We start from the raw sequence: 13,448 nt of genomic DNA on the forward strand, positions 1-13,448 counted from the left end.
ATGAGGTGACTAACCCCACCTGGCTTGCTAAGCCTACTGAAGACAGGGCTTCAGAGGGGAAGGCAAGTGCAGCAGCAGGACATGTTGGAAGAGGCAGTGGGGTGGCCAGGGGAAGAGACAGGGCCAGAGCCAATAATCCCCCAACTGTTTCTCACAGCACCCCCTCGCGGCAAGCCTTCGTGCAGAGGGCTAGATGTTCAAAGGTGTGGATGTTTTTTAGTGAGAGCGCGGACGACTGACGAACAGTGGTGTGCAACCTGTGCCACACCAAGATCAGCCGGGGAGCCACCACTACCAGCCTCACCACCACCAGCATGCGCAGACATATGATGGCCAAGCATCCCACAAGGGCACACAGATCCAATCCCCCTCCCAGGACACAGGCACGATTGCCTCCCGGCCTGCACCCACATCCTCACCTCCACGGCCTCTAGCAATGTCTCCCAGCGCAGCGTCCAGCTGTCGCTAACACAAGCGTTGGAGCGAGAGCGGAAATACGCCGCCACCCACGCGCATGCACAAGCTTTAAACGTGCACATTGCCAAATTAATCAGTCTGCAGATGCTGCCGTACAGGCTTGTGGAAAAGGAGGCTTTCTGCAGCATGATGGCGGCAGCGGTCGCACGCTACTCGGTCCCCAGCCTCCACAATTTTTTTCGCCATCCCCGCCCTACATCAGCATGTCTCCCGCAACATAAGCCATACCCTCACCAACGCAGTTACTGGGAAGGTCTGACGGACACGTGGACAAGTACTGGCGGGCAGGGCCACTATATCTCCCTGACGGCACATTGGGTGAACTTGGTGGAGGCTGGGACCGAGTCAGAGCCTGGGACCGCTCACATGCTACCCACACCAAGGATGGCGTGTCCTACCTCGGTGATGGTTCTGCGGTGTATTATGCCACCTCCTCCAACACCCCCCTCCTCCTCCGTCACCTCCACCTCTTAATTAAGAAATGTGAACAGTCGGTAGCACGCGGCGCGGCAGCACAGCGATGGGAAAGCGTCAGCAAACCATGCTAAAACTAATCAGCTTAGGTGACAAGAGGCACACCGCCCCCGAGCTGTTACAGGGTCTGACGGAGCAGACCAATCTCTGGCTTTCGCTGCTGAGCCTCCAACTGGGCATGGTTGTGTGTGACAATAGCTGTAACCTGGTGGCGGCTATTCAGCTTGGCAGCCTCACACATGTGCCATGCCTGGCCCACGTCTTCAATCCCGTGGTTCAGCAGTTCAACTACCCCAACTTGTCTGACCTGCTCGGCAAGGTGCGCCGCATGTGTGCACATTTCCACAAGTGACGGAGCATGACACTGCACTGCTTGCTATACTGTAAAGTGTGTTGACTGTGTGTAGATTCCGGTTATCTTCCCAAACGTCCATTACTGGACAAGTGGAGACCAAGCTTTGTTTGTTGTCTGTGTGTTTGTCCGTCGGTCTAGTTTATATTTTAATAGAACCAATAAGTTGTTTTTTAGACACTCTCTCTTTGATAGTTCTATAATGTTAATGTGTTTGCATCTATTGAGTTAGGATACTACTTTTTTTTTTCTTCAGTGCACAAAAAAAAACTGCAAATAAACATCAATTATTTTCTACATGTATAATTAATTACCTATAATTTTCTATGAAGACTAATGGATTGGATCTCCGGAGGTAGCTGACAGCCTGGAGCTGTCAAAAGGGGCCGCGATATGTGACCCCCAGTCACATGATTGCTGTTTTCCACTGGATAACGGCGACCGCATAAAAGTAAAAAAAAAGTTCCAGCTACCCCACAGATCTGATCCATGAATGGAGCTGAGAGTACTCGCCCCGATCCTCCGATGTCCAGTGGCGTTCTGGTCCTTCCCGTACCCGACACCGGCTTCTGCGGTTGCGCAGCAGATGTACTACGTGAGGCGCATGCACAAAAGGAAAATTTGAAATCACCCTACTCCCAGCTAGTATGAGTAGCTGAGAGCAAAGGGATGTCCCCGAGAACTGCTATATTTAGTTCCCGGTCACGATTGCCGTTATCCAATGGATAATGGCGATCATGTGAAAGTAAAAAAAAAAAAAAAAAGTTTCAAAGTTTGTTTCATTTACCCTCACAGATCATATCTGTGAGGGGAGATGAAATGACGCACCTAAGAACCCCCGGATTTATCCACAGACCTTCCCCCAGCTTCTGCGCACGCGCCTCTCGCCAAGATGGCAGATACATGCACGAAAGCTGCGGATTGCCAGTGAATTTAAAAGCTCCCTGCTCCACGCCCCCCATCCCCAAGAGCCTGGAAATCTCACAAGGGACCTGTAGTCCCAGGTTACATGATGGCCGTTATCCAATGGATTATGATGATCATGTAAAAGTAAAAAAAGTTAAAGTTTCACCTCTCGTAAACAGATCAGATCCATGTGGGAAGGTGAAATTACTTACCTAAGGCCTCTGGCAATGTCCCTCGATGGAATCTTTACAGCTGGGGTCTATTGCGAGCCTCTGCAAGCGGATTCCATATACGGCCATGTGAGCCCGGCACTATTCAGATTGCTACCTGTAATACATAATTTACAAGGAGCTCTGGGAATGCTTACTTTCCTGCAGTTCCAGGAGCAGCTTGTTGAACGCCTTCTACTTGAGACCGCTGCACCTCAGCAAGATTACAAAGCGTTGTTTTCAGACATAACACACAGTTTACATCATTACTTTTATCTAAGACTAGCGTACCCATCGCGCTTTGCTGCAAAGACAGACACATCCGTTTATATATAAATAAACAACCAATCACAGCGCAGCTTTCATGTTACCTCAGCAGTATGATATATAGCAACCAATCACAGAGCAGCTTTCGTGTTACCTCAGCATTCCCAATATCCAGCAATTGTTTTGCGAAATGGTCGACGGATTCATCATTTTTTAGTTGAACACGCACCCGTTGCTCGTCTGTTTCTGAAGCTCGTAATGCCTTTTGCTTTCATGCTTTAGATGGAAATTGATTGGTCAATCTACGTACGTCCGGGGGGCATAACTGTTGACGATGCTCGCACACGCGCCACCTATCGTAGGATAGATGTACTATGCCAGAAACCGCCGCAGGAGTGTACTCAACAACTTCCCAAAGTTTCATGGCGATCGGATGAATGGTGTAGTAATGCATAAAAGGACAAACAGACAGACACACATTCATAGATAGATAGATTTGAAAAATGCCAAAAAAAAGGAGGGGGAGATTATTTTTAGGGAGTCAATTTTTTTCTGCACAAGTGTGCAAAGGGGCCTAAAATTTATTCAGTTGTGCCCTGAAATCTAACGGGTGTTCCCTCCATTACAGGCCTAGCTATGTGTCCCGGAAGCAAATTGGGCTATAATTGGTGGTTTCTGAACTAGAGATGAGCGAGTGTACTCGCTAAGGCAAACTACTCGAGCGAGTAGTGCCTTATGCGAGTACCTGCCCGCTCGTCTCTAAAGATTCGGGGGCCGGCATGGGAGAGCGGTGAGTTGCGAGAGTGAGCAGCGGGGAGAAAATGAGACACCCCCCCCCCCCCCCCCCCGTTCCTCCCCACTTTCCCTCCCCGCAGGTACTCGCATAAGGCACTACTCTCTCGAGTAGTTTGCCTTACCGAGTACGCTCGCTCATCTCTATTCTGAACACAATACAAACAGGGGTATCCATTTTGGGGCCCAAGTCTTCATTCATATGTGTGCTGTACAAAAAAAACCTGGTTTTTAAAATTATACAATTGCCAAAAAAATGAAAATTGTAACCTTTTCCTTCTGCTTTGCTCAGATTAATTTAAAAACTGTGGGATCAAAATACGAAGTATACCCCTAGATGAATTCGTTAAGGGGTCTTGTTTTTAAATTGGGGTTCTCATTTATGGGGGTTCTCTATCATTTTGGCCTCTCAAGGGCTCCACAAGTGGGCAATGGGGCCTGAAACGCCTTCAATCAAATGTTCTTTTCTGAAAGCAAGCAGCTGCTCCATTTGGCTTGGGCCCCGTTGTGTATACTGACATAAGATTAGGGCCACAATGGGTATGTTTCTAAACACAGGAAAAAACGATGTATCCATTTTGGAGTGCAAATCGTCATTTTCATGTGCACTAGAGAAAATAAATTGTCTTTAAAATGACATATTTGCAAAAATATAAAATTTTATTTTTTCTCCTCTAAATTGCATCAACACCTGAAAAGAAACTCATGACACCAGGTCTCCGTTTGCCACACGGTTAGTGCCAGGGCCTGCTGAGAAGAGTCACTGTATATATCTCCCCAAAACAGGGTTACACAAGCATGAAAATTCTCATTCACTGGTACAGTGAATGTGAACGACTGAACTATTTGCAAGGGAACTATTGCATTAACAGGCTGCACAAGCGAATGAGCAATACTCTGACACCATTTACTCATGCGAACAATAAATCGCACCCTTACAGTTGTATAGTTTCCCTGCCAGCGTGCGGTCAGCTTCACAGTCTCCTTCAGCGGCAACTCTGTGTGAGAGGTTCCTACCCCTCCTCCTGCGCTGCACACAATCAGCCTAATATGTGTATAAAGCAAATCAGAGTGAAGACAGATATGATGCTCCGTATATGTGTTTTTCTATAAGAATCAAGACTTAAGTTCGGTTACGGCTTTAAAGAGAGGAAGACAATATGGAAGGTTTAACAATAATGGTTTATTACAATTAAGTGATAATCGAACATAGTGATAAAAAATTGGCCTTCTGTAAATTATCTATATATAAGTCATAAAGCTTGCAAACTACAGCACATCACAAAGTATGAACATTGCAGATTACATCACATCACTGGGAGGCAGCATCATCCAACAATAAAAACAGCTGGGAAGCCCACTTTCAAACAGCAAAAAGACAGAGAACCTTACACAAGAACTGTACCGACAGGTAGGACATCACCATCAACTGTCTGAAGTGCTTCTATCTTGGCTCCAAAAAGTAAAACTTTTATACGATCTTAGCACAAATGCCTGCATGTCTATTTCCTAGTGTTCATGAAAGAATGATGTAAACTTAATCTACACATACAGCTATTTCTTGTTATACAACCATGATTGCTCATCCTCCTCCCAGATGTACAAAACATTGTGTGCAATCTTTATCTAAAATATACACCTGTAATCCTCCCCATGATGACTCTTCATTGTGTGCGATCTTACTCCTATGACCCTCTTACATGGGATGACAGTTAGGTAAACCACTGCACATCACCATTAACCCCTTATTGACAGAGCTTTTTTCCATTTTCGTTTTTTCCTCCTCCCTTTAAAAAAAAAAAAATCGTAACTTTTTTTTCCCCCCATCGACATCGCTTTATGAGGGCTTGTTTTTTGTGAGACGAATTGTGTTTTTCAATGGTACAATTTATTGTACCATATAATGTACTGAAAAACTTTTAAAAAAAATTCTAAATGGGGAGAAATGGGGGGAAAAAACCATTCCGTCATCTTTCAGTGCATCCTGTTTCTATGGTGCACAAAATGCAACAAAAATGACATAACTTTATTCTATGGGTCAGTACTGGAGATGAGCAGGCACGCTCAACCAGTAAGCAGTCACTCGAGAAGAGCGATGCTCGCTCGAGTAACTGTTTTATCCGAGCGTGCTCGTTCATCTCTAGTCAGTACGATTACTATGATACCAAACTTATATAGTTTTTTTTTTTGCTGTACTATTTGTATTTTTTTTTTTTTTTAAAGATATTACATTTTTTAAAATTTTCTGCGCTTAATAACTATTTATTTTTCCGTCGGCATAGTTGTGCAAGGACTCATTTTGTGTGGTACGTCCTGTCATTTCCGTTGGTACCATTTTTGAATATATATATACGACTTTTTGATTGCTTCATGCGTAAATAATGATTACTTTTGATAGATCGGACTTTTACAGACGCAGCGATACCAAATACGCATTTTTGCTTTTTTACTTAGATTCTTTTATTGCAAATATGACAAGGGGTTTTTTTTTGTTTTTTTTTTAATAATTAGTAAAACTTTTATTTTTTTTTTTATTTTTAAACTTTCTTTTAGTTCCCAGGAGGGACCACAACTAAAGATGCTTTGATCGCTCCTGCAGTATGATGTAATGCTATAGCATACTGCATTCTGACAGGCAGTCTATCAAACCACCCCACAGGAATGGCTTGATAGGCATTCTGCCAAGTCAGCCTTGGGGTCTTTCAGAAGGCCCCAGGCTGTCAATGCACCCGCACGGCTCCCCCGACCTCACTGTGGGGGGGGGGGGAAGGGGGGGCTGTACGGGACCCCCGGACATCGGTCGGGGCATTTAAAGGGTTAATAGCCACGATCAGCCGATTGCGGCTATTGCCCGCGGGTGTCAGCTGTAATAAACTGTAATCTCCTTCCATACACATCCTGCAATGACAGGACATAAAAACACTATTGGGCCGTCACTAAGGAGCTAAGGTCCTTAGCGCTCATCCAGAGGGCTGGATCGCGGGCTTCTCGCTTAATGCTTCACCTTGTATGTGAAGCGGGGAGCTTTTACACGGAACGACTAGCATGCGATCCAGTGATGGGTGTTTTTTGCTAGCTGTTTTCGCATATACACTGGACGATTATTGCGCAATTTCATTTGTTTGATTCATCACAAATTTTGAGCAATTATCGTTCTGTGTAAATGGCCCATTAAGACATATACACTTTGTTATAAAGCCATAAATACCTCTTCCTAGACACACCATAATTATGGTCAAGGACAGAAGTTAACTTAAAGTTCATGCATGGCTGAGAGAAGCAAAATGGAGTCTAAATAATCACACAATCAGCATATTCCTTTACTATATGAAACACGAATGTGGAATAACTCCTTTATCATCTATTCTACGGATAGGTGAAAAAAGTCTGGTTGTGGTCTCACCAAAGACTACCACTGATCCGGAGATTGGGGGTTCTGTCTCACCCTTCCTTCTCACTGTGGGTTTATTGTACTCCCTGCAGTGAGGAGAACATTAAATGGAGTGAGGAACACACATGCACAGTGCTGCTCCATTAATTTCAATTCGGCTGACAGAAATAGAGAATACAAGCGCTTGGATATCTCTAGCAGTCTTATTGTAGATAAATTGAGCTGTAGTGTGCATGTGTGACCACCGCTCCATTCAGTCTCCTCCTCACTGTGGGGGTGCAGTGAGCCTGGGGTGAAAAGGAGACATGGGGACCCCCCACCAGAAACATGGAGAGACACCCACTGATCAGATTTTTATCACCAATCCATAGGTAAATATCTGCTATGTTTGAAGAAAGCCTTACATTGACAAGAAAAATCTAATCAAGTTTTATGAGTTTGGTTGATTTATCTTTGAAAATACCATAGAGCCAAAGCCCCAATTCCTGCAGTTATTGCGTATATAGTAGTAAGGGTTGAATCTTCTCTGTCATTTGGTGGTGAGGCAGGTGCACATCTTTCTGTTGGGTATTTTGGATAGACTAGGGTAGATCGCAGATTTGATTCAGGGCCTTGGTAGTTTGTTGTAGTTGGAAAAACAGAGGGTGAGGTCTTCCCAGCTGTCCAACTTTGTTCAGCTTTTGTTGGGGTCTTTGGTGTATACACAGCATTCTTTTGGGCAAAGGAACCTTTAACTGTTAATTGTTGTTTGGTTGTCACCATCGACCATTTGCAGATCTGCAACTTGCAAGCCTCACAGTGCTCCTTGTCATGAGGGCCTTCCATATCCTTACTATATACTTCAGGTTTCAAATTTTGTTTGAGCTTCATCTCTCCGTAGAACACCTGCAGAATCCGATTCACTAGGTTTTTGGTGATTCTTATGATATTTTCATGACTAATCTCTGGTTTTTCTAGTTTAGGAAAGCTGCATCTTTTACATTCCTGCCTGAAGATCCTCATCTTTACTGTGCCTTGTCGTAGGGGTTTATTCAGAGTCATGAAAAATAAAACATGGACCTCTGCGGAGTTCCACCAACGTTTACACCCAGAGCATTGGAACCTAAGGAAAAACATACAATATACTTTAAACACTACATTAACCATTTGACATAAAATAAATACTCAGCGGGATTATACAATATCAGTAGACCATCACTTACAACGTTGTCAACCAGATTTTTTACTTTTCCTGAATAAACTTGCTCATGTCTACGTAAAATGTTAGCTGTCCACGATTTTTTTAACAACAAAATTAACACCTCAATGCTTCATGATGCAGTAATCCCAAGGGACAAGTTGAGCGTAAAGCAAGAGTTTACTAAGTGTGCTGTAGCTCACCGATGTCGGAGGCTGTTCTGCATATGAACATTACAGCAGCGCTGTCCTGCATACTGTTAGAAACTTGTTGGCACTCGTCCGATATTAGAGCCATGCAAGAGGGCCAACACTGGATTGGAAAGGGTTAATTCCCAAAAAATTGCTAATAACATCATCATGGCAGTTCATTTCTATGTGTTTCTGTTGAGCAATTGCAAGAAATCTACAATGCACTTTCCCACCCAAAATAAGGCCACCAGCACACGAACGGGTCGGATTCTGCATGCAGAAGTCCACAGCGGAATCTGACTCTGTGCCCGTCCGGCGTCTGCGCGCACCTGTCTTCATCTGTATTGCAGATGGCTGTGGCAAACCGCCGTTGGACATGCGCAGTATAGATTTTTTTTCTAATTTTCTATTTCTATCACTGTTACTAGGCAGTGACGTGGAAGCTGCAACCTTTCTGCAGTGTCAATTGTGGATGGGTTGCGAGTCGGTTGGCTTCTATTAACAGTGCGAAATCCGCACAAAAGTAGAGCATGCTGTGATATATATATATTTTTTTCTCTCAGTTCATGGAAGTCTCAGTTCGATTTCATGAGTGTGCAGGAAGAAGAGATTTTTCCATAGCATGCTACGAAAAGCATTTTCTTGTGGATCCGTGGTGCGGATGCTGACCGCGGATTCCGCAATACAAATCTGTTCGTGTGCAGCCGGCCTAAGTAAGAGCTAGGGAGTGTGCAGGTAGCAGGGAAATTGGATTAGAAAGGGTTAAATGTGGAGCTTAGCTGCTGATTATTACGATCCATTAACATCTGAGACTGAACAACAGTTAGTACTTAGTCCTCGCTCCGTGAATACAACAGTATTGATTCCAGACTGATATATACACTGTAGAAAACAATGGGGAGAGGTTTTTGTGGCTGTGTTTAGCTCACAGACAATTCCAGATTTGCTAGGTACCCCATAACTTCCGCAGAAACATAGACTTACTGGGAAATTAGGTCGTTTGGCAGAAGACTGTATAGTATAGTATGGCTTATGGATTGGTATACCGACAGCATATTTTTAATTACACTTACCTCCCAAATGTGCGCTGCGTGTACTGCGCTCCTCTTTCTTGTGTATTAAGGTTATCATCCCCGTAAAGTTCCCAATGACCACGCACTCCTCTTTCCTCTATCTCATTGTAGAATTCGTCTTTCCAGCTCTTTGCATCCATTTTCAGCCTGTATGATACAGCAGCTGCCAGCAGATGGAGGGCTTGAAGAGGACTTTGAGCAGTGGCTGTTTGTGTGTAAGGGACTCTGACATTTCCAAAGAAACGAAACTTAAACTTGTATGACTAATGAGAACTGCAGCATATTCCCCTCCCCTCCTCTAGGCGTAACCAGAATACCCAAGAGGTCTGATGAGGCACGAGTCACGTTCCAAAAATCTGTAATAGGATGTTTTGCTATTTCCATCCTCAGCACATTGGGAAAGGGATTGTTGTGGGGAGGAATGGTTCCCTATGACTCATCTAATGCCTCTAGAGATAAAAGTTCTGTACAGCGGTCAACTGTCTCAGTGTGTAATAAAAGTTCTTAATTGGCCAGAAGGGGTGTTGTGCCTCCTTAAGGAGAGCATCTAAAGTGTGTGGAGACACCTAGGGGTTCAGTGGGTCAGGAAAGGCATAGTTTCTCCCCAAGGAGAGCACCCCAAAAGGATATGGGAATATCTAGAAGGTGAGTGAGCAAACTTATACGGCCATGCACACCTTTCTGGGTAATTTATGCAAATAAGGAAGATGGAACAATACCTCTGCAGAGAAACCGTTTGTTTTTTTTTTGCATCGGCGCAGGACAAACCCAAGGGATGTGTTAAAAATATATATATATATTACTTACCCGAATCCCCGCTCTGCGACTTCTTTCTTCTTCCTACTTCTTCCTTCTCCAAGATGGCCGCCGGGATCTTTACCCACGATGCACCGCGGGTCTTCTCCCATGGTGCACCGTGGGCTCTGTGCAGTCCATTGCCGATTCCAGCCTCCTGATTGGCTGGAATCGTCACACGTGACGGGGAGGAGCTACGCGATGACGCATAGAAGGGGGCAGAGCCAGAACGCCGCTCGTGCCCGGACCGAGCAGAAGAGAAAAGACCCTTCTGCGCAAGCGCGTCTAAAAACGCCAGAAGACATCAGAATTAGACGGATCCATGGCGACGGGGACGCTAGCAACGGAGCAGGTAAGTGAATAACTTCTGTATGGCTCATATTTAATGCACGATGTATATTACAAAGTGCATTAATATGGCCATACAGAAGTGCTGAACCCCACTTGCTGCCGCGAGACAACCCCTTTAATGGCAGCATCAAAGGAGTTAATGTGATATACTGGGAAGATCTGCTGGCGGATGGGTTAATATGCTATGAGGGATGTGACTCTGTAGGGGTTAATGAGTTCTGAAAATGATATCTGGTGCTGGAAAGGATAATGTGTTGTACCACGGGAGGTCTGGTGCAGGAGGGGTTAGGGCATGTTCACTATGATATAATCTGTGTCAGAATTTTCAGTGTAGGTTCCAGCTCATAAACTGTAGCAGAAATCATTAGCCGAGCTGTGGATATGCACTTGCATACCCACAAGCAGATTTAGCCCACTTCAATGGACAAATCAACATCCAGATGTCCCATGGCGAATTTCAAATGCAAATTTCAAATTAGTGTGCAGAATAAATCCATACCGTTGAGGCAATGGCGCAAATTCACATTGAAAGTAATGGGGCATTTAGAAGCTGTGGATTTGATTGCGAATTCAACATAGATTCCACCCCAAATCTGCCAAAAGTTTGCCCTGTGACCATAGTCATAGGCCGGCTTCACACAGGCTTATTGGCGAGTGTGTGTGTGTGTTTTTTGGGGGGGGGTTTGTGCATGCAAAATTTGCCCACTATACACAGAGAATGGGTTCATTTGCAGTTCCTTTTTTTGCATGCACGCTGAAAAAATTGCCGCATGCTCCATGTTTGTGCACATTTGCGCAACAAAGATCACCATAGAAGTCCATGCGTGGTGCGCAAATACGAGCAATACACAAGGAGATACCCAATATGCTGCACAATTTCGCTAGAAAAAGAACACCTCTGGAAATCATTAGGCTAAATAGCCATTTAAATCAAGGCATGGTTGTGTCCCATTAGCAAAAAACCATGGCTTGTGGGGGCAAAAAGTACAGTAAAATACACTGATACAAGTCACCTGATTTAGCATATACACTACCGTTCAAAAGTTTGGGGTCACCCAAACAATTTTGTGTTTTCCATGAAAAGTCACACTTATTCACCACCATGCGTTGTGAAATGAATAGAAAATAGAGTCAAGACATTGACAAGGTTAGAAATAATGATTTGTATTTGAAATAACATTGTTTTTACATCAAACTTTGCTTTCGTCAAAGAATCCTCCTTTTGCAGCAATTACAGCATTGCACACCTTTGACATTCTAGCTGTTAATTTGTTGAGGTAAGCTTGAGAAATTGCACCCCACGCTTCTAGAAGCATCTCCCACAAGTTGGATTGGTTGGATGGGCACTTCTGGCGTACCATAAGGTCAAGCTGCTCCCACAACAGCTCAATGGGGTTCAGATCTGGTGACTGCGCTGGCCACTCCATTACCCATAGAATACCAGCTGCCTGCTTCTGCTGTAAATAGTTCTTGCACAATTTGGAGGTGTGTTTAGGGTCATTGTCCTGTTGTAGGATGAAATTGGTGCCAATCAAGCGCTGTCCACTGGGTATGGCATGGCGTTGCAAAATGGAGTGATAGCCTTCCTTATTCAGAATCCCTTTTACCCTGTACAAATCTCCCACCTTACCAGCACCAAAGCAACCCCAGACCATCACATTACCTCCACCATGCTTAACAGATGGCGTCAGGCATTCTTCCAGCATCTTTTCATTTGTTCTGCGTCTCACAAACGTTCTTCTTTGTGATCCAAACACCTCAAACTTGGATTCATCCGTCCACAACACTTTTTTCCAGTCTTCCTCTGTCCAATGTCTGTGTTCTTTTGCCCATCTTAATCTTTTTCTTTTATTGGCCAGTCTCAGATATGGCTTTTTCTTTGCCACTCTGCCCTGAAGCCCAAAATCTCGCAGCCGCCTCTTCACTGTAGATGTTGACACTGGTGTTTTGCGGGTACTATTTATTGAAGATGCCAGTTGGGTACCTGTGAGGCGTCTGTTTCTCAAACTAGAGACTCTAATGTGCTTATCCTCTTGCTTAGTTGTGCAACGCGGCCTCCCACTTCTTTTTCTACTCTGGTTAGAGCCTGTTTGTGCTGTCCTCTGAAGGGAGTAGTACACACCGTTGTAGGAAATCTTCAATTTCTTAGCAATTTCTCGCATGGAATAGCCTTCATTTCTAAGAACAAGAATAGACTGTCGAGTTTCAGATGAAAGTTCTCTTTTTCTGGCCATTTTGAGCGTTTAATTGACCCCACAAATGTGATGCTCCAGAAACTCAATCTGCTCACAGGAAGGTCAGTTTTGTAGCTTCTGTAATGAGCTAGACTGTTTTCAGATGTGTGAACATGATTGCACAAGGGTTTTCTAATCATCAATTAGCCTTCTGAGCCAATGAGCAAACACATTGTACCATTAGAACACTGGAGTGATAGTTGCTAGAAATGGGCCTCTATACACCTTTGTAGATATTGCACAAAAAAACAGACATTTGCAGCTAGAATAGTCATTTACCACATTAGCAATGTATAGAGTGCATTTGTTTAAAGTTAGGACTAGTTTAAAGTTATCTTCATTGAAAAGTACAGTGCTTTTCCTTCAAAAATAAGGACATTTCAATGTGACCCCAAACTTTTGAACGGTAGTGTATATAACTTGTTACGCCTTCGTGCAGGGACATTGGACTTTTGGGTCAACTGGTAATCTATAAGTACTCCTAAACTTAGGCAATATAACTCTTTATTAAGACAAAATCTGTGTGTGAAGGTCAGTTTCTTCTTCATAGAATAGTAGAGTTGGAAGGGTCTTCAGGGCTTGCAATCTGAACAAAAATATCTAAATGTATCATGTAAGTTACAAAAAATGGAGTGGGGAACATGATGATGGTGTACAAACACTATAGTTTCTCTCACAGCACCATGGTCCAGACTTTCCATAGTGGAAAATCTCTATGGATTTTGCCATCCTTGTGTGGTAAAATCTAATGAATCTGCA

The 13,448-nt window shown here is 44.0% G+C and overlaps 1 protein-coding gene across 1 annotated transcript; it reads right to left on the bottom strand.

Annotated features, from left to right (window-relative positions):
* Window positions 1–4,640: 4,640 nt before the first annotated feature.
* LOC136627292 (receptor-transporting protein 3-like) lies at window positions 4,641–10,069 on the bottom strand. The gene is made up of 2 exons (XM_066602283.1): window positions 9,310–10,069; window positions 4,641–7,970 (listed from the first exon to the last, which is right to left on the bottom strand). Exons 1-2 carry the CDS (start codon window positions 9,447–9,449, stop codon window positions 7,316–7,318), a joined length of 795 nt encoding a protein of 264 aa, XP_066458380.1. The 5' UTR covers window positions 9,450–10,069; the 3' UTR covers window positions 4,641–7,315.
* Window positions 10,070–13,448: the final 3,379 nt, after the last annotated feature.

The sequence above is a fragment of the Eleutherodactylus coqui genome, chromosome 1, assembly GCF_035609145.1.
Source record: "Eleutherodactylus coqui strain aEleCoq1 chromosome 1, aEleCoq1.hap1, whole genome shotgun sequence".
Taxonomy (NCBI): Eukaryota; Metazoa; Chordata; class Amphibia; order Anura; family Eleutherodactylidae; genus Eleutherodactylus; species Eleutherodactylus coqui.

Excerpts from the sequence above, each read along its gene's own strand:
- LOC136627292 (XM_066602283.1), bottom strand. The coding sequence starts at position 9,449 with ATGGATGCAAAGAGCTGGAAAGACGAATTCTACAATGAGATAGAGGAA. Across the intron at positions 7,971-9,309 it reads ACGCAGCGCACATTTGGGAG|GTTCCAATGCTCTGGGTGTA; the intron begins GTAAGTGTAATT and ends GTTTTTCCTTAG.